Source organism: Malus sylvestris, chromosome 12 (assembly GCF_916048215.2).
Source record: "Malus sylvestris chromosome 12, drMalSylv7.2, whole genome shotgun sequence".
Classification (NCBI taxonomy): Eukaryota; Viridiplantae; Streptophyta; class Magnoliopsida; order Rosales; family Rosaceae; genus Malus; species Malus sylvestris.
Window position 1 is genome coordinate 7517555 of NC_062271.1, and position 19850 is coordinate 7537404.

The 19850-nt window shown below is 36.6% G+C and overlaps 3 protein-coding genes across 4 annotated transcripts in view; 2 read left to right on the plus strand and 1 right to left on the minus strand.

The window, feature by feature from the left end:
* LOC126593967 (uncharacterized) overlaps nt 1–19850 on the minus strand; it is a 76203-nt gene that overhangs the window by 14648 nt on the left and 41705 nt on the right. The gene's annotated exons all lie outside the window — the stretch shown is intronic.
* LOC126593965 (12-oxophytodienoate reductase 3-like) lies at nt 7–10597 on the plus strand. Of its 2 annotated transcripts, XM_050260148.1 has the most exons (10): nt 7–153; nt 432–505; nt 1970–2072; nt 2815–3161; nt 3267–3390; nt 6934–8289; nt 8403–8543; nt 9359–9489; nt 9563–9745; nt 9838–10597. In XM_050260148.1, exons 6-10 carry the CDS (start codon nt 8219–8221, stop codon nt 10503–10505), a joined length of 1194 nt encoding a protein of 397 aa, XP_050116105.1. In that variant the 5' UTR covers nt 7–153; nt 432–505; nt 1970–2072; nt 2815–3161; nt 3267–3390; nt 6934–8218; the 3' UTR covers nt 10506–10597. The 2 variants fall into 2 exon arrangements, with proteins under 2 accessions (XP_050116105.1, XP_050116104.1); XM_050260147.1 differs by lacking the exon at nt 6934–8289.
* Nucleotides 13394–18707, plus strand: LOC126593963 (chaperone protein dnaJ 10-like). Its single transcript, XM_050260144.1, has 10 exons — nt 13394–13658; nt 14097–14156; nt 15105–15187; nt 15340–15499; nt 15632–15761; nt 16352–16510; nt 16824–17002; nt 17092–17172; nt 17262–17420; nt 18115–18707. The coding sequence occupies exons 1-10, from the start codon at nt 13572–13574 to the stop codon at nt 18223–18225; spliced, it is 1209 nt and encodes a 402-aa protein (XP_050116101.1). The 5' UTR covers nt 13394–13571; the 3' UTR covers nt 18226–18707.

A 19850-nucleotide genomic window follows, 5' to 3' on the forward strand; every position in this document is an offset into this window, starting at 1 on the left:
GTCTGTTTTTCATTGAGAGTACTCGTAAGTCACAGTTGTCAATCAGGAAGCTGTTAATATTTTTTCATGAACTCTTGATAATTCCAAGGATCCAGGGCAGGCGAGGGCTGATTGGCACTTGTAAGACACTGCAATGATGGGTTACACAATTAGGTAGCTATCAATTTTGTGTACATTAGCAACCTCATTTGAATCCCATCTACCTTTACTTCGACGATTTGCCCTTTTATTTTGGAACGTTACGTTCCCACACCTACCGTTACTCCAACTCAACAAACAAACACGATGCACCTGAGAGGACTCTCGACTCTCGATTGAGATTTTTGCTATTGACCCGATTCAACCTGTATCATATAACAGATGAAATAACCGGGTCATTTCATCTTTCAACTCTTCATAACAGCAACTCCTTTTTTCCTGTACAAGTGCAGATGACGGTGAAGGGACGGTGGATGCATGGCCTGGACATCCAGAGCATCTAATATGCCATGCCTAGATGATTGATGTGAGTATCTTAGATGAATCTATCCACTAGATGATTGATTGAGTATCTTAGATGAATCTATCCACCTTGGGAACTTGCAAGAGTTGAGTTCAAGATGTCCGGATGCTTTTTCGTATATAACCAAGGTCTAAAACACAGCCTTAACCTTATTCTTAAGAGGAGGTTTGTTTTTTGTATGTCACTAAGTTAACTGCATAAATCCAAATCTCAAGACCAAAACAAATCATAGGGTTACAGGATTTCTTCCAAATTAATGCCAACGTATTGTTCAGCAACGGGGAGATTCTGGGGCCTTGCTTGACCGGCCACATTAGATAAATCTCAGTACAATCTATGAATGCATGCTTAGTTGTAACCAGATTCTTACCAGGCCATTGATGGCGTAATTTCGTTTGAAGATTACAATAAATGATATAAGATTTAAGGAATTCACAAAAGTCATGTGAAAATAAAAGATGCTGGATTTCCCTTTGAAGGATATGAAATTACTTGATGTTAGAATTGAGGTTTTACAGTTAGTCAGAGGTTTACGATTAGATCTGTATAATGTATTTTAGCATCCTTTTGTTGTTTGGCAAGCAGTTCACGTGCGTAGTTTCCAGTGTTTGTTTCATATTTAGAAGCTTGTTTGAGTTCGATATCTCTATTTTTTTGTCGAAGAGTTCAATGTCTGTATATCGTGTAGAAAAGTGATTCCTTTTTTCTTTTGGATGTCTGACCCTGTAAACTTCAGAATCTATTTTTCGGTATACTTCTTATTGTTTTTCTATCCCTATCTAAGCTTTATCCCCAATCCGTTTCTTCATTTGGACAGACCTATGTAACTGTTGGTAATAGATTTCTGATTTGTCTTTAGAATTGCATCCTAAGCGGTGGTTACAAGTTACAACTTCCCTGATTGACTTCATATGAACAAAGTCATGCGGAGTTTAACAATTTTTCGTATTGTATAATGCTTCACGTGGATGTATTAGTATACCGTCATGCTTTGGTATCATTCTCTAGTGTCATATTCTAATTAAAAGTAAATGATGTGGCCAATTGCATACTAGACATAACCTCGGAACTGCTGGAAGGTCCTCCTTACAGCTTACAGGGGATGTGGAGGGAGAGTCCATGTTAGATACGTTGTTAGTGATATGCATGCAGACTTCATCTGGACTGAATGTGACTGCTTAACCTCGGTTGCTTCCACCCTTCCACTTACACTTAGGTCAATGTGATTTCTCCCACTTACCATCGAATTGAAATTTTAATGCTTTATGCATGGATACTAGACAAAGGCATAAACAGTGGCACTGATGGATTTGCTATGCTCTTCACTTGAAATTGGTGTGCGTGATCTTCTAGCAATAACATATGAGCAATTGGTATTTGTGATTAATTTTTGAATTGCAGATGCTTGTCATTTACTGTGGCCCTGGTATCATGAAGGTTAATGTGATTCGTGGGCTACATTCTCAGATTGCTAATAAGGTCGCTTTGGCGGGGCTCATATTAACTACACAAGACCAAGGGACAAATGAAGCTCTAAAAACTCTAATCCGTTTAAAATGAAATATTCCAGGTTTGTTTCTGAATGTCAGTTATGTTTTGCAATTCATTCTTGTATGCATACAAGTCCTCCAAGATGATTACATTTGACTACGTTTGTGATTCTTTAGATTAGCTTTATGGATGGCTTATGATTGGAGAGGCATTATTTAAGCATTCTCCTAGAAGATACAATTGATGAACTAAGTTCTGTTTAAGCCTTTAAGGATCAAAATGCATTGATAAAGCTTCTTTATAATCTAGGCATAAAGAATAATTGGAAATGTGATTTAGGGAGGTCAACTGCAAGTTCGGAAAATTTGAAGTGTTGTATATGCATTTAAGAAAATTAAGTTCCGCTTATGACTGTCACGAAAAGACGCAATTTCACGGTACTATGGACTTGAGAAGGGGCAGGTAGTGAAAGTTACTTACACTGGTGATATTACCGAGTCTCATGTTACATACCGCTGCATCTGGTGATGCAGTCTTCTGGGTGCAGTTTCGAGGAATGGCGCCTTTCTAGTTTCTAGTGTCTAGTGGTTTATGTGATCTCGTTTATCTGCAAACCTTGACGAGTAAGATCCTTTTGTTTTGTGTCCTGTGTGTTATGAAAAAGGTTCATTTCTCATTTCGGCCTTAGCTAATGAACAGTTGATTCGTGATTCTGGTAGCTTTTAGCCTTTTACTGCTCTAATTCTCTGTTCTCTAGCGAGTGTCGTTCTGTGTCGGCTTGTTCAAGCTTTCTTTTAAGTTATAAATTGTTTCGCACACAGAGAACAGACGCTTGGACGGCCATCACTGAACTAAGCAGTTGATTATGTAGTGAATTCCTCCAAAATTGGGACTTAGTCGATGGCATTTGTGGCTTTAAAAATAATAATTTTTGCAGCAAATGCCCGTTAACCCAGATGGGCTTCTTTCAGCTACTGCTGCCTGCCAGACTTGGCGTGCATGAAGGCTTTTGGTGTAATTTTTAGGGTTTTAGTTTTCTTGTGGCGATGGGGGATATATCGTTGAGGAAGACGGGTGTGAAGGAGAAGAGGACTAAAGCGCAAAAAGAGTCTAATGTTCTTCTTGATTATACTCGAAGGGCGATATCCAGGTTAACTTATTTGAAAAGGTATGGTCTTGTTGGATATGTTCCAACAACTGTAAAGTCAAAAGTATGGATTTTAATGTGGGGTATTGGTTTTTCTGAGCGTGTTAAGTTTTCCAACTTTGGTAGAACACTTGCCCAACTAGAAGATGATGCAAGCCAGTGTGAGGAGCATGTTGAGCATTGGAAGAACAACTTGGCCTTGATGCTTGGCAAGGAGAAACAATACAATCAAGAGACCGTCCGTTTCAAGGTATTTGTTTTCGGTTCCTGCATTTTCTTCTTTTTTTTTTTTTGGTTTTACAGTTTGGTTAATGACTGCTAGAAAAACGAACGAGACCTAAAGAAGTGAGATGAAACTTATTGGTACATGAAAACACTATTTTAGGGAGAAAGAACCTGTGATTAACCAAACTATATCGACATAAAAGTGTATTTGAGCAACACGCCTTGTAAACCCATACAAAGTCACAGACAATTGATAGTTTTTGCATCATTGTACTTGAACAATGACGCTTGTTGTGACATACATAACGTTTTCTATGTCCTTAAAGAAGAACATTTAAAAAAAAATAAACAGAGGCGCTTGTTTAAACATTAACGACACTTCTTCAGTGTCATGATACCTTTTTTTTGGTCAAATAATGTCATGATGCATGAAACGCTTATTTTTTAGGGTATGAACTATTCCAGTTAATGGTAAGACCGAGCCCGAAACATTATCTCCAAGGGCGAGTTTTTCATGCAGACAACCAAACTATGGGAAAGTTGTCCTCTCTTAATGTTTCAAAGACCACATCATTCGAGAAGACCATGGATAACGTGATCGCGTACAATCCTCTGTACGCGATCATGTTTGTCTTCAGCCCCGCTCAAGGATAAGAACGAGGATTCTCTCCACAAACCACTGTAATTACATGAAAATTAGTCAATATTTATAGGCACGGAAAAATAAACATATAGTTTCGTGGTCAAAGGATTTAATGTCAAACCAAAAGCACATACCCATACCAACAGCGCCTCTGCGTCCACCGTGACCACCTCCACTGTAGCTCCCCCTTTTTTCTAAAAAAAATGTGTTTTTTTTTTTTGAGTCGTAGGAGGTTGATTGGTTGATAGAAGAGTACGAAGAATAATAAGCTTGTGAAGGTTAATCAAAGAAGAGAGGGAGAGGGAAAGGGAAAAGAGAGAGAGGTGGTGGTGGATGCGGATGCCTATGCGGTTGGGCTTGGTGGTTTCGGTGGGAAGTGGATAGTTGCAGCCGGACTGTTGCTTTTGGTGGGAGAATATGAGTCTCTGAAATTTTATTTTTAATTTTACATCTGCAGGCATTGGAAAAGTGAGAATTTCTAGAGGTTGGAGAAGTGTAAAATTAATTACGGTCATTACATTTGTAGGGTTTTGCCTGGAAAATAAAAGTATGAACTGTTCTAATTAAAAGGTCGTACCCAGTGCACAAGGCTCCCGCTCCCGCTTTTCGAAGTTTGTATGATAAAAATACGTTAATCATAAGTGGGAGGATATGTAGGTTACCATATGAAAACACAAGCAATATTCTTAGTGAAAAGTTTTGGATCTGCCATACTTTAGTCAACTCATAATTAAGAGGCTGGTTTGGTATTGGTATTGTTGTGTTTTGAAAAAAAAAACTGTTTCTGCTGTGCTGTGAGAAGAAGCTCATTTTGTTGCTTCATGTTTTCAGCTTTTTTTCACCCAAAACTATGAAAATAAGTTGTTTTTAAGTATTTACCAAACATTTTTTTAAGCTCAATTTTTTTTATACCAACTTTTTATAAAAACACTTAAATACCTTAATACCAAACCACTACATACTCTTATGCATTCCCTCAATTTTCCGAATCATACGCCTTGGAACCCTACAATACTTGATAAACCCTCCACTAGGCTAGCGTTTAATTGCTCTCCCCTCTCCCTCCAATTGGACCCAAATGGCTCTGACGCCGCAGACAACAGGCACTGCGTCCTTTTCACAGAAGATAGCCGCGTTCAGATTCTCATTACACGCCCTCGAAACAGGGAAGATTTTTTAATGTGACCGTCACACGGAATAGTATATTAAATGTCACCAAATTGAAACCTAATATTCCCAAATTGAGGAATATGTAATTAATTTTGCTTCAACTTTAGTAGCTCTACCACTTCCATCCATCTACTGCATACCAGAGGGCTTTGAGTGCTTCTTTTATTGGTTCCGCTACTACATAGCCAGCAACCCTTTGAGATAGAATGAACAGATATACTATGGAAAAATTTAGCTCTAAAGTACCCTTTAAAATATTAATTTTTGAGAACTAAAACATAACTCTTGGCTACGTTTAGCACACCATGACTAGAGACGGTCTTAGGGTCCGTTTGGGTGAAGGTCTAAAGAGAGGTTTAGATTAGAAAATGAGTTTTGGAAATCCCAAAATATGTACGTGGAGCCTAAAATAATCTCGAAAATTCTAGAGGCGACACGTAGACTTTTATCCAAGAAAGACAATATTGCCCTCAATATATGGGCAAGCCTCTTAGATGCTCTCATGCGCAGCTCACACCCCTGAAGATCTCAGCAACTAAATACGACTGCCCATAACTTACCTACCCTTGGCAAGAAATTAAAGATAAGGATTAATTACCCAAATCCTATCTTTAATACATTCCCACTTGAAGATTGACTCCAATAAAGTAAGTAATCCCAATTTAAATAAATTAGGGGTAATTACACCATTATCCGAAGATATTATTTCCTATTTAATATCTTGAGAATATTTTGAGAATATTTCTCCATAAACACCTTGGCCAATAGGATGCGGCCATGTATATGGTAAAATCCTAACACTATGGCTGGTCCTATCCCTATAAATACCCCATATTTTACCAAATTTTCAAAGCTTTTGCTACCCCTAAAAAAGCCTTAAACATTTTACTATCTCAGAGAAACTGACTTAGGCATCAGAGATCCATTGGCCTAACCCTCCCCCTCACCTCGTGGGCGCGTGAGGTTTAGGTCTTTGATCAAAGGTGTTGATTGTTTTGCAGGTGAATTTTCGTCAAGGCTGAAGGCGGTGGAAATTTGCATCGACAATGTCTACCTTGTTTGGATAAATTTTGAAAAAACACAAGGTCAAATACTGGGTTTGAAACGGGATATTAGTTACCCAAGAAGTCAAACAGTCACACGCACTTCACCTCACCCGGCCCGTTTGTGTTGTGCACATGTTAGGCTTAAAATTTTACCACAGTGAGGGGCATGTTTAGAAACAATCTGACATTGATGGGAAAAGAGACTTAACATAAGCTTATAAGTATAACTACTCCCTATATTGCCAATTGATTTTTTTGTGGAACCTCAACTTTCTTCCTACTTGTGCCTCTACTTATGATTAATGTGTATTCACCATACGAACTTCATAATCAGAACCGATCATAATCTTTATCATCATCTAAATATCATATCTACAAAAAATGGATGAGTAGATGATTGAAATCACCTATATACGGTTATAAATCACCAAGATACTTGTAGGTGATTAAACTGATATGCAAGAAAACAGAACCTCAAACTGGTTTTAAAACATGGGATGAAAAACCTGTTTTGAAGTCTCCATCACCTTTAATTTCGAAGCACAAATAACTTAAAGGTATAAGGACATGCAAGATCAACTTATTAAGCTTTTGATATCATTCAAAATGCTCAAAGATCTCTATGAGATACGGTAATAAGAGATATATTAGTATACATTATTGTGGAAAATTTAGCATGTCTAGTGATTGTTCTTGCTGTAATTTTCAGGCATAGAATCCAAGAGGAGGATAGAAATAGAGTGATGGTTAACTGATGGATGCTTTTGGTCATGTACTTTTAAAACTTTGAAATATTGGAAAAGTTACGAATTGTTAGATGCTTTTGCTCAAATACTTTATAATTTTGAAATGGTGGAGGATTATTAATTTGATGCTTTTGCCCATTTAATGTTTGACTTTTAAAATTGTTGGATATATATTCATACAGAATGCATATCATGGTAGGTTGCTCAGTTATTTTTATCTTTGTTTTCATCTCATAAAATAAATTTAAAAGTTCAAGTAAGTTGTATGGTATGAAATATAGAAAACAAGTTGTAAGAGAATAAAACATAGAGCGCACACAAAATTTTAAGCTCAAATAAGTTACATGAAACATATGTTCATTGCCACCATGCCGTCCTGTTCCGATAGAAGAATGACATGTGAAATTATTTTTTAACACATGTCCTTGGTTTAGTGCATCAAAATTCTATGTGACGGTAAACCAATTTCATGTAAGTTGCTCTCCTATTTTGTAAATGGCATTTTACCCCAATGCTTAAACTTTGGCATCAACATCCACTACAGTAAGTTGTATGGCATTTTCGAGACTACCATCCCCATTCTTATTTCGTTCTTAAAAACATTTGAAAGCAACTCGTTAAAGAGAAGAGATCTTCTCTAGATCTCTCACACCAAAGCCCACCAATCAATTAATCTAGGCCTTTGAAATTTGACCAAATGACTAAAATTATTATAACTTTTAAATGAGCTTCCTGTTTGTAGCCGTTGAATCAAATTTGAAGTGTCCAGATTAATTAATTGGTGGGTTTTGGTGGGAGAAATCCAGAGGGGATCTCTTCCCCTCTTTAAATGCGGATTACATTATAAATAGGGGTGTGCTATCCACACACAATTTTTTACTTCTCTCACACTCCTTGTTAATTTCTGTCATTTGATCTTCTTTAATTCATCTGATCCGAAGGTCGAAAATTAAAAAGGTGTGAAAGAAATAAAAAGGGATGTGTCACATTCCTATAAATATACTACAAAAGTAGATGAGGGGGTAAAATGGGAAAGAAAAGTCTGATGAGATGATAGAGGAAAAAGTCGCTTGCCGTTTGAGTTCCCCATGATGGTTTAATGAACAATTCTCTTGTTATATAAAGAAAGCCCTCTCCTTCTTCTTCATCTTCTACATTCAAATTTATTCACTTCATTTTCTCGTTCTCGGATATCCATCGTTCGATGTGAGACCGGTTTTTTTTTTTTTTTCCTTGAACCCGACAAAAATGTCTCAGGGAAGCTCCCCCGGCACTCTGTTTTCTCCGTACAAGATGGGCAAGTTCAGTCTCTCTCACAGGTTGAAGTCAAGTCCTCCATGATAATCCAGAGTTGGCGGGAAATATGGGAGGGCATATATATCAATTTAATTGTTTAGTTTGGATATGTTTTGACGGATTTGTCCTTTTTCAGGGTGGTTCTGGCGCCGCTGACGAGGTGCCGGGCGTTGAATGGACTGCCGCAACCAGCGCTGGCTGAGTACTACGTTCAGAGGTCAACTGACGGCGGCCTTCTCATTAGCGAAGCCGCTATAGTCTCCGACACTGGCGCCGGGTATTATTGTAAATCAATGTCTAGTATTATTTTTCATTTCTTTTGCATGACCATCTAATATGTTACGTTATCAGATTATATACAATAGGCTATTGTATATAGCGGAGCCACCTTAAGGCTACAGGCCTTCCCGTATTTTGTTTTCTTATAACCTTTACTACCCGTCTAACATTGATCAATTTTATTACACCACCATTAACTTGATTTTGTTTTCTATTGGTTAGTCAAATTAACTTCCAATTCTACAAAAATAAAGCCTTTAATTTTTACTTAACAGTTAGTTCTATAATAATATTAGTTGATCATATTTTCTGTTTATTGCAATATTTTCCTTTGCTTTCAAACTTTTTTTTTTTGTGTTAATTTTTCCTTTTCCTCTATTATATCATCTATGAAATTAAGCAGAGAGAGTTTTTTGGTAAAAAAAACCTTTCAAACTTCTATTATGCCTTATGTTTTTACGTACAAATGAATTTAAAATAAATAATGTACAATAAATAAATATGGTTTTAATGTTTTATTCTTAACCCCTGGTATGAAATTCAAGAGTAGTTGACCATGCATTCTTGGTCGCCAAGGTGACTAATTTAAAGGTGCCCCCTCACAACATGAATTTTTGACTCTGCAATTGATTATAAAATACGCCTTTGGTTTACAATCTAATAACGTAAATGCCACACTGTTTTTATCAATGCCTCAATAAATTAGCTTTGTATTTTGAACTCTTCCTTATCAAGAAATCTAGTGTTGTTGTGAAAACTAATTTCTTCTTTAAATGGTGTCTTATTGATAAATAAATATTAATGTCATGGCAGGATGCCCCGTGTTCCTGGGATTTACAACGACGAACAGGTGGAGGCATGGAAGAAGGTGGTGGATGCAATTCATGCCAAAGGCGCATTCATTTTCTGTCAACTTTGGCACGTTGGTCGTGCATCTCATGAAGGTAGATTTTTTACCTATTACGGTTTGGAGCAGTAGGCTGATTGTTTTTGTTCGTAACATGGTTAATGATTTAGTTTATCAACCTGGTGGGGGATTACCGATATCTTCAACCAACAATCCCATTTCAAAGAGATGGAATGTTCTGTTGCCGGATGGCTCTCATGGCACTTATCCTAAGCCTCGAGCCCTCGAAACCCAGGAAATTCCCCAAGTGGTTGAGCATTTTCGCCAGGGTGCGTTGAATGCCATTCAAGCAGGTCAGTTTCTTTTCCTGTGATTTGATTGCTCGTGTTGTGTCGCACTTTCTATACAACTTTTGAGTCTTATGATCAATTTTCATGTCGTGTAGGTTTTGATGGAGTTGAGATTCATGGGGCACATGGCTATATCATTGACCAATTCCTGAAAGACGGGATCAATGATCGAACTGATGAGTATGGTGGATCGCTAGAAAATCGATGCAAATTTCTTATTCAGATTGTTCAAGCTGTGGTTGCAGCAATAGGTGCGGATAGAGTTGGGGTCAGAATCTCGCCGGCTATTGATCACTTGGATGCCATTGACTCCAAACCACTTATCTTAGGCTTGGCAGTGATCGAGAGGCTCAACAGGCTTCAACAGAATTGGGGCTCGAAACTGGCTTATCTCCATGTGACACAGCCTCGCTATTCAGCTCATGCCCAAGCAGAAGCTAGTAAACTCAGCAATGACGAAGAGGAAGCTGTGTTTATGAGGACTTTAAGAAACTATTATCACGGTACATTCATAGCTAGCGGAGGATTCACTAGAGAGCTTGGAATGCAAGCAATTGCTTCCGGCGACGCTGATTTGGTGTCATACGGACGCCTTTTTATCTCGAACCCTGACTTGGTTTTGAGATTTAAGCTTAATGCCCCCTTGACGAAGTATAACAGGAAGACTTTCTACACACAAGACCCTGTTGTTGGGTACACAGACTACCCTTTTCTGAACAAATCCTATTACATGGATGAGGAGGAACGGCTCTCCCGTCTATGATTTCGTTGTTTTGGACATTCTCTAATGTTCATTAATTTTGGATACTGAATTATAAGCTGGTTCAAATAAACATGTTCTAGCTTGTAGTTGCAGTAGATGGTTTAATCTCAAAAAATAAAAAAAAATAAAAAAATAAAAACATCGGAACTTTTCTTCCATGCTCCTTTCTTCCCATCTCTTTTAATCCCAGTCTGGGGGAATCTTGTGCTCTCTTAATGTCACAAGGACTGCGTCGTGCGAGATGGACAACTTGATAGCGTTTGCCCTTCAGCCAGCCCAGTTCAAGGATAAGAACGAGCAGGATGCTCTCCACAAACCTCTATAAGTAAAGGTAGAGACCTTTACGCTTAGAACCTTCGTCAAATTCAATCTCTACAATATTCCCACTTATATAATCTGGCTTTTGGTTGTTGATAATCCTCCCCTCGTACAGATATCATTTTTTGTTTACATGTGAGTGTGAGCTTCTCTACCAACCAATGATAAAACACTCGTATTAATGCAATAATGTGGTTACCACATGCATTGCTTACAAGCAGCAAATTCAACCTAACTTTTTCCAACAATACTGCTACTCGAAGAATGAGTAGGAGTTCCTGTTCAAAATTATTCGTCGCTGATTCGTAGAACATTAGAATCGTCCTTATTATATCCAAAATCTATAATGGATAGTGTAATTGTTCTTCTTCTACAGTTAAAAACGTCGAAAAACAATTAACCCAGACAATTAAATACATGAAAATCAGTCAATATTTGCCTAGTAGCTAAAATAGGAACGGAAAATGAAACATAACGTTTCGTGATCAAAGGATTTAATGTCAAACCAACAGCACTTCCGCATCCACCGTGACAAGAGATTTTTTAGTATAATCGGCACATGGGAAGGAATGGTACATCATATGTTATTATATAAATAGTAGAATAAGTGTGTTAAAAAGTTAATAATTTAAAAAAATAAAATTTTCCACTACTTACATAAAAATACTTGATATACCACTCGTATTCCAGTTACAATAAAAAATTTCTCTACTGTAACCACCTCCACTGTAGCTCCCCTTTTTCCTCAAAAAATGTGGGTTTTTTTTTTTTTTTTTTTTGTGAGTCGTAGGAGGTTAATTGATTGGTTGATAGAAGAGTACGAAGAATAATAATCTTGTGAATGCTAATCAAAGAAGAGAGAGGGTCTGAATTTTGGATGCGGATGCGGAGGAGCTTGGTGGTTTCGGCGGGAAGAGGATAATTTAGTTGCAGGCTGTTAATTTTGGCGGGAGACTATGAAATTTTAATTCAATTTTACGCATTGGAAAAGTCAGAACATCAAGAGGTTGGAAAAGTGTAAAATTAATTACGGTTATTACATTTCTAGGGTTTTGCTAGGAAAATAAAAGTTAGATACTTTTAAGAAGTACATTTTTGCTCCCCACCATTTAGTGTTGTGTATACTTACCACCATAGTTATCATCATTAAATGAGTTTGAAATTTGAGATTTGTGTATATTCATTACACGAATCTCGAAATTCAAACTTATCTAAGGGTGGTGAGCATATACCACACTAAATGATGGTAAGTAAAAATGTTCTTAGACGGGCAACATGTAGCCTAAAGTAATATAATATTTAAGAGAATAAATTATAGCCTTGCATGGTTGAAGATGAAAAACTTAGGAGCCTTGTCCTTGTCCATCTAGTAAAATATGTACCGAGATCAAAACACAATAATGTCATGTCCTGAACTTTGAGACAGGATACCATATTTAATTTTAATAAAACTTATGGTTGCATCTAACCTTCGAGTTAGATTGCTTAAGTATCTTGTGAAGGGATCAAGCCAATTTATTCATGCAAGAAAATCAGCATCTGCTATTTTACATTTAGATGTCGTACTTAGCGGAAATGGATATTTCACTTAACTATGAAATAGAGTGACGATCGGCATGTTCTGCCTGCTAGGCTCTATAGCAAGCCTCTAGTGATGCTAACGTCATTTTTCAAGAATTATTCAGGATATGTTGGCCCCAAGTCAATCCTCGATCAAAATGGTTTTTGTTAAAGTCAACCACCATAATTATTCTCATTCCAGAAGACCCGCACATTGGATTTATGACCTATAAGTTTCTATGGCCAACACATTACTCCTACAATAACATATTACAATTTTATAACGATCCAACGGTTGGATGTCCAACACCAAAATATTCCGTCACTAGAATGGAATATTTCCTAACAGAATATTCTAACCCAGAGTCGGGTCGGATCTGAATTTAGATATGGGTTTGGGGTGTTCACATAGGATTTGTATGTTCGAGGTCAGGTTAGATTGGCCTTGTTCATGCAGCCATCGAAAATCCTCACTGGGTTTTGGATTTTCTCGCCGGAAAACCCAGAGATTTAGCTAACTCATCTTCGCCATTTCTCAACCATTTCAATACATCAAATTTAACTACTCAACAAGATAAACACATTGATGATAGTTAGAGGTCTCATCTTGCCCATAATCGATAATGAACTTGCCATGAAAGAGGTTGTTCTAACTAAAATCCCATACTTCGAACTCTCATCGCAATTCTAGCAAAAGTGCGCAAAATACCAAGTAGTCACCACCACCTTTAAGCATTCACAAGATTATTTTTGATGTAGCAAATAAACCAACATATAATAAGATAAACTTATTAATTGACATTACATGTACAACACATCAATTCAAATTCAAACGCCCACTCGATCTACAAAACAGTTACGACTATACCTTATAACTTCAGTATTAAGTTAATCACGTCTCAAGCGAATCAAATTAATTTTTAAATATTTTTGGTCAAATGAAGATTATTTAACTTAATTAATGACTTGGGACTTAGGAGGTGGGTAGTAGCACAACTAAAGAGTATTAGGCAAATAACGCGTACCTGCGTGGGGACGTAGGAAGGGGAATCTTCTTATTTTCTCTTATCCTCCTTTCTTCTTCTTCCTCCTCTATTTTTCTTCTCTTTTTTTATTTTATTTTTTTATTTTTATTTTTTCGCTCCTCCCTGCAAACTGCGAAGCGAAGATTTTGACCGATCGGACAAAATGGTGAAGGAAACGGAGTACTACGACGTTCTCGGCGTCAGCCCGGCGGCGACCGAGGCGGAGATCAAGAAAGCTTATTACATGAAGGTCAGTTAGATTTTCAGCAGAAACTGAGAGATTATCGTTATTTTGGCTTTAATTTTGATTTAGCGATAATTAATCGGAAGTTTTGATTCGTAATCAGTTGCTTCTTCCTCAATCGATTATGTGATAAGCTTAATAGATCCAAGCCGTGTTCTATAACATCACTTAGAAATGTGAATTGTATCAGTTGTATATGATTATTGTCTGTGTGGAAGTGATTTTAGATGATCAAGAGCGCTTCTGACAATGTTTGGAAGAGCACCCGCTGTGGGCTTCTTTCAGGAAGCAAGCACTTCAAGTGCTTTTCTAGGAAGCACTTGCATTTTTGTTAATTTTTTTGAGAAGCGCTTTCAGTCTGAGCAGAAGTGCTATTCTAACAAGCATTTCTAACAGCTATAAATTGAATGACTTTGGTTTTTGTGGGTTTTGTGTGGATCGCAGGCAAGGCAGGTTCATCCAGATAAAAACCCAAATGATCCACTTGCAGCACAAAATTTTCAGGTGAGATTTGCTCTTGTTTTTCATTTAAATTAATTCCCATCAAATTATACATTATGGTCAATACAGTGTATTTGTAACATGAAAGACTTGCTATTTGCTTACACGAACTTGTATATTAGAAACTAAGAGCCTGTTTAGTGCTCTACTTGAATCCAACTTTTTAAACTCAAAAACAATTTTCAATTTTCAAGTTTTAGGCCTTAAAAACTTGTTTGAGAAGACTATTTTCAAATACTGAACTCAAGACTAACTAAAAAATATAGTATATTCTCTAAAAACATAAAAAGTGAGTTTTTAGAGTTTTTAAACTTAAACTCTCTCATTTCTTTTTTCTCTTTCCTCCCCTCTCACTCCAAATCTATCTCTCTGTTTTCTTCTTTCTCTTTTTTTTTTTTAATTTTTTAATTTTTTTTAATTTTTTACCTTTTTCATCTCTACTCTAATTCGCTTTTTTCATTTTCTCGGTTCTTTCTCTCAACTCCTCTTCCTCTCTATCTCGTCCAATCCTCTCTCTTCTTTCTCTTTCCTTCAATCATCTCTTACTTTCTTTCTTTCTCCCTCTCATGTGGCCCCCTCTTTTTAGATTTCTTTGTCTAGTTTAAGTCTTAAGATTTAAAAATTTTAAATCACAAATAAATCAAGTTTTTGAGTCTTAAAGAAAATTGTTTCCAAGAAATGTTCTTAAGAAATGTTTTAAGAAATGATAAAAAATTTCAAATAGGATACCAAACAGGCTCTAAAAGTTCTCAATACTGGATTCACATCAAATTACCCAATGATCCCTTTCCTCAAACGGAGTGTCTTTTATTCTGTCATTTTCGTTTAGTATAGTTCTATTGTGGGAAGGTTGTTTTGTGAAGAGGGGGTGGACTTGAATTGTTAGTAATTTCTTCTGTTGGTCTAGTATAGGCTTACAAAGTATATATGCATCTTTTTTATTTGATTCAGGTTTTGGGAGAAGCTTACCAAGTGTTAAGCGACCCAAGCCAACGCCAAGCGTATGATGCTTATGGAAAATCAGGAATTTCAACGTTAGTTTTGTTCTCTTATTTCACTAATATATGAGTTCTAATATCTAAAAGGTGGCTGATACAAGACACCTTATGGGTTTCCTTTGCGTATCGCAATGTGTGTGTTTAGCTGCATGCTTCTGACATTTTTCAAAATGTTACTTTTATTTCAGCGACGCAATTATTGATCCTGCAGCGATATTTGCCATGCTTTTTGGTAGTGAGCTCTTTGAGGAATATATTGGACAGCTAGCCATGGCATCAATGGCTTCCTTAGATATTTTCACAGAAGGGGAACAGTTTGATGCGAAAAAGTTGCAAGACAAAATGCGGGTACAATTTTGTTTAACTTTTTTCGCTAACCCAGTTTACCTCCAATTTTCTTTGATGGAATGGAAAGAACTAGTCCATATCATTGAAGAATGCTTACTGTGTGGCAAAACTGCCAATATCCTTTTACTACAGGTTGTTCAGAAGGAAAGAGAAGAAAAGCTTGCAGAAACACTAAAAAATCGACTCAACCAATATGTGCAAGGCAACAAAGAGGAATTTGTTAGTCATGCTGAAGCTGAAGTTGCAAGGCTTTCCAATGCAGGTAATTCATTACGTGTGGTGCTTTTGGGTGACGAGAACAGAATATTTTCAACTGCTTTTAGGTTGGCTCTTGTGTAAAAGTTGATGAGCTTTGGCTGGTATGTATCCTCTTGAATTGAAGAATAACTGAAGAATAAGCTAGCTCTTTGTAGATGTAGGTTGGGACCATACAAGATGAGATCCTGAAAACACTCTCTATGAATCACCGTCACTATCATGTCTTTCATTTTCCTCTTCTTCAATTTGTTGCAAAATATCATTAGTAGTATAGTCATTTTCATTGACTGGATGGATGTGGTGATCGTCATCAGCTAAAGGAACATCAAACAAATTAGATGTGGCACATAACGCAATATCGCCTAGAAACCGAACGCTTTTTTGGACCCATTGTGATATTTTTGTATTATTTCGCAAAATGTCTTCCGTGATGCGACATGATATAGCGCACTATATTCCCCAATATCTCGCGTTTTTCAAACTATGGTAGGATTTTACGACACATAATGTGGTTAATGCCTTATAAATCTGTTTCTATGATTAATGTCTAAGCTTTTCTCTTTCATTTTCAATGATATTGTCTATTTTCTACAGCTTATGGTGTTGATATGTTGAATACAATTGGCTACATATATGCCAGACAATCAGCAAAGGAGCTAGGCAAGAAAGCAATGTATTTGGGCGTGCCATTTGTTGCAGAGTGGTTTAGAAATAAAGGGCATTTCATTAAATCTCAAGTAACAGCAGCAACAGGTTAGTGGATCTTTCTGAATTCGGTCATTGACAGTTGCGTCTAAATCTTTGTTATCATGGTGACTGTAAATTTTTGATCCAATAATTAATTGAGCTATGGACCTAACCACGGTGTGGGGACTGATTCTACCCAAACGAATAGGGTCCAATCCACTTCATCCATATATATTTAAATATTTGACAGAAAAAGAATATTCATTTGTTTTCTGTCTTTCTATTTTTGCATATGTAAGGTATACGTTTTCACAAATGCACACAAGTTTTCTGGCTAAGCCAATATGTGCTTTGCTTAATGGACTGTTATTTATTTCAGGTGCAATTGCTTTGATCCAGCTGCAGGAAGACATGAAAAAGCAGCTAAGTGCTGAAGGAAATTACACAGAGGAAGAGCTCGAAGAATACATGCAATCTCACAAGAAAGTGATGATTGATTCCCTGTGGAAGCTTAATGTGGCTGATATTGAGGCCACTCTTTCTCGTGTTTGTCAGATGGTTGTTCACTGCCCCAATGTTGTATTTGGTAATTTTCAAAACATGAATAGAAATCTGGTCTAGATTGTAATTTTTCATTTCATCTTTAGGTTCTTCAAGACAACAATGCCAAGAAAGAGGAACTCCGTGCACGAGCAAAGGGGTTGAAAACTCTTGGCAAAATCTTCCAGGTATTGTTTCCTTAACGTATATTTATGATTTTCTGTTGCTATAATCCCCATTGTCTAATACATATGGAAGCTATGACATTTTCGTATAGAGAACTAAGTCAACCGGTGGGAATGAGGGTGAAACTCCACAAAATAGTAGAGTTCATAAACTGAATGGAAGTGAATTACGCTATGATCCCTCTTCTCCTATAACAACACCAAAGTCCTCAAAGCCTGAAGAGCCATCATATGCTGCATTCGAGCCGCAGGTATCTTTTCTTTTAATAAATCCATTTTATGTGTCTGACTCTATCCTTTTTGAGTTTATATCAAATAGCATTCCAACATGGCCTAGAATGCATAAGTTTTTGACATTTGGTATTCTCTAGTTTTGGGACATGACCGTTTGTACGTAATTTTAAAGATAGGCATTCCTAACTAGGTATTACTTGCCTGAAACAAACAGTTAGAAGAGTATCGACTCATTTGACACCTTTGAGAGAGGTACAAAATCACAAAAAGACAGAACAGTTTGATTAAACTCAAGATTAGAACCAGTACTTATGCTCCTGAAAAGTAAAAACCACTGTAAATTTTAGTAAGTTCAGCTCTTGGATAACAACAAAAAGTGAAACGACCTTTAAATGGTGGTTAAGGTAATGGATTTATACACTTCTAATGGGTTTTCTTTTTTTTTTACAACAAACACAATTTTTTTATTACAAAACACATTGCAAATGACCAGAATAGAAAAGAAGATTACTGTAAACAGGTGAAACACACGAGTCACAAGACTCCCAACTATAATAGAGGGCTGAAACTACATTTCTTGTGTTCGTCTTAATTGTTGGGGGATGGTGAGAGAGTTGAGGACTGTGGAAAGAAAGTGGAAAGTAGAAACCCTTGTACATTTGTTCTTTTCTTAATGCGTTATCCTTATTTTTTTTCTTTTCGATTTCACAGAGCCCCTATGTGGAAGCCCCCCAAATTGCAGGAGCGCAGTTGGACTATCACTTCCCAAGGCCAACCGCACCACCTGGTGCACAGAGACATTCTTCCATTGGCAGGGATTAAGGGTGGAGATTGGGTTTACTCCTTGCTTTCCGTCTTGTAGTAAAAAATTGTGACATATCTTTTGTATCAATATTGTGACTGGTTTTGTGGGAAAGGCTGGCTGGCTGGCTGGCTGGAAGCGGGTAAGGATTGTGCTTGAAAGGACAACTCACCTCCAGCTGCGTAGGCCTCGCTTATTCTTATGGGGAAGACAGATTTATATACGTAGGGAGGAAGATAGATTGTTGTGGAAGATAAGATGCCGTTGTCACCAGTTGGCTGGTATAGTTTGTCTAGTTATTTATTCGTGTATTTTTCGGGAGTGACGGATTTAGTTTCGAAGGTTTGAATTTTAGGCTCAGCCCTATGTTTTTGTCGATGTGAAGATTCATGTTGATTTGCCCAGATAACAAGCAAATATCAAGACTGTGATGTACATTCATTCGTTCATGGGACCATATTATGTGATGATGGAGTCTTTCTCTATCCTTCTGTTGGTCATATTTCTTGTGTTCAAAATTACAGTCCATTTAAACTACTGCCATATAAACCAAGGGTTATATCCAGTAACCAGATTGGATAGGAAAATGTGGTGGCGGGCGCAGTTCGGTTTGATTATGTTCGACACAAAATATAACCGAGTTAACTAAAATTAAACGGTGTGGTTTGGTTTGGTTTGATTTTGACCAATGCCACAATTGAAATCAAACTAAACCTTTGTTAATCGGTTTGGTGCGATTTGGTTTGGTCAGTTTAAGCCTCCAATGCGTCAATAAAAAATGTCCAACATTTCGAGTTTTAATTTTTTAGATACTCACACATTCCAGTTCCATTAAAAGATAACGTTTTTTGGAATATAAAATTTTATCTAATCAACTAGGACCAAGTTTCAATTAAATAAAATTTCATGCTTGCAAATGATTTGTTAGTTAGTATCACATAGGAATAAAAGGCAAATAAAATCTCCAATTTTTAATAATATGTGTATAGTAAAACCTCAAATGAACACATAATATGTTGACAGGTGTAAAATAAATAAATTTAATAATTAAAATATAAAAGATATATGATGGATTTGGTTTTGCGGTTTCAAAAGGGAAATTTTATTTGAACCCATGTAACCTCTTCCTACACCCAACTTACTCTCTTCATCCATATTGTTTTTTATTAAAGAATTAATCCCTAATCTCTCTTTAAATCCAAATTTATTACCTAAACTACACTCTCAAGCTTAATTCAAAGTATTTGGTTATCTTTACACCCATTCATTTTATAAAATAACATTTGTAATTGATTTTTTTTTTTAAAGAGGCGTCATTGCCCCCATCCTCTCTCCCCACTAGCATTTCCATGGCTACTTTTTTTTTTTTTTTCTTTCTGCTACCAAACTCAGACATTTGCCTTTTTTCTTTCTACTTAGGTGCATAAGCAACAAATCAAACAATTCATCCCCTTATATTTATCAACAAGCAAGAAAGTATATAATCTAAGAACATTGGTAATAAGTTTTACCTTAGAATTTTCCAATTGCAAAAAGTTTAACAAACCATTCGGAATTGATGAAAAAAATTGAAACCCAAATACTCATCTTCTAAACTTTAAAAAAATTGAAATTAAACAAACAAAATATTCATAAATTGAGTCAT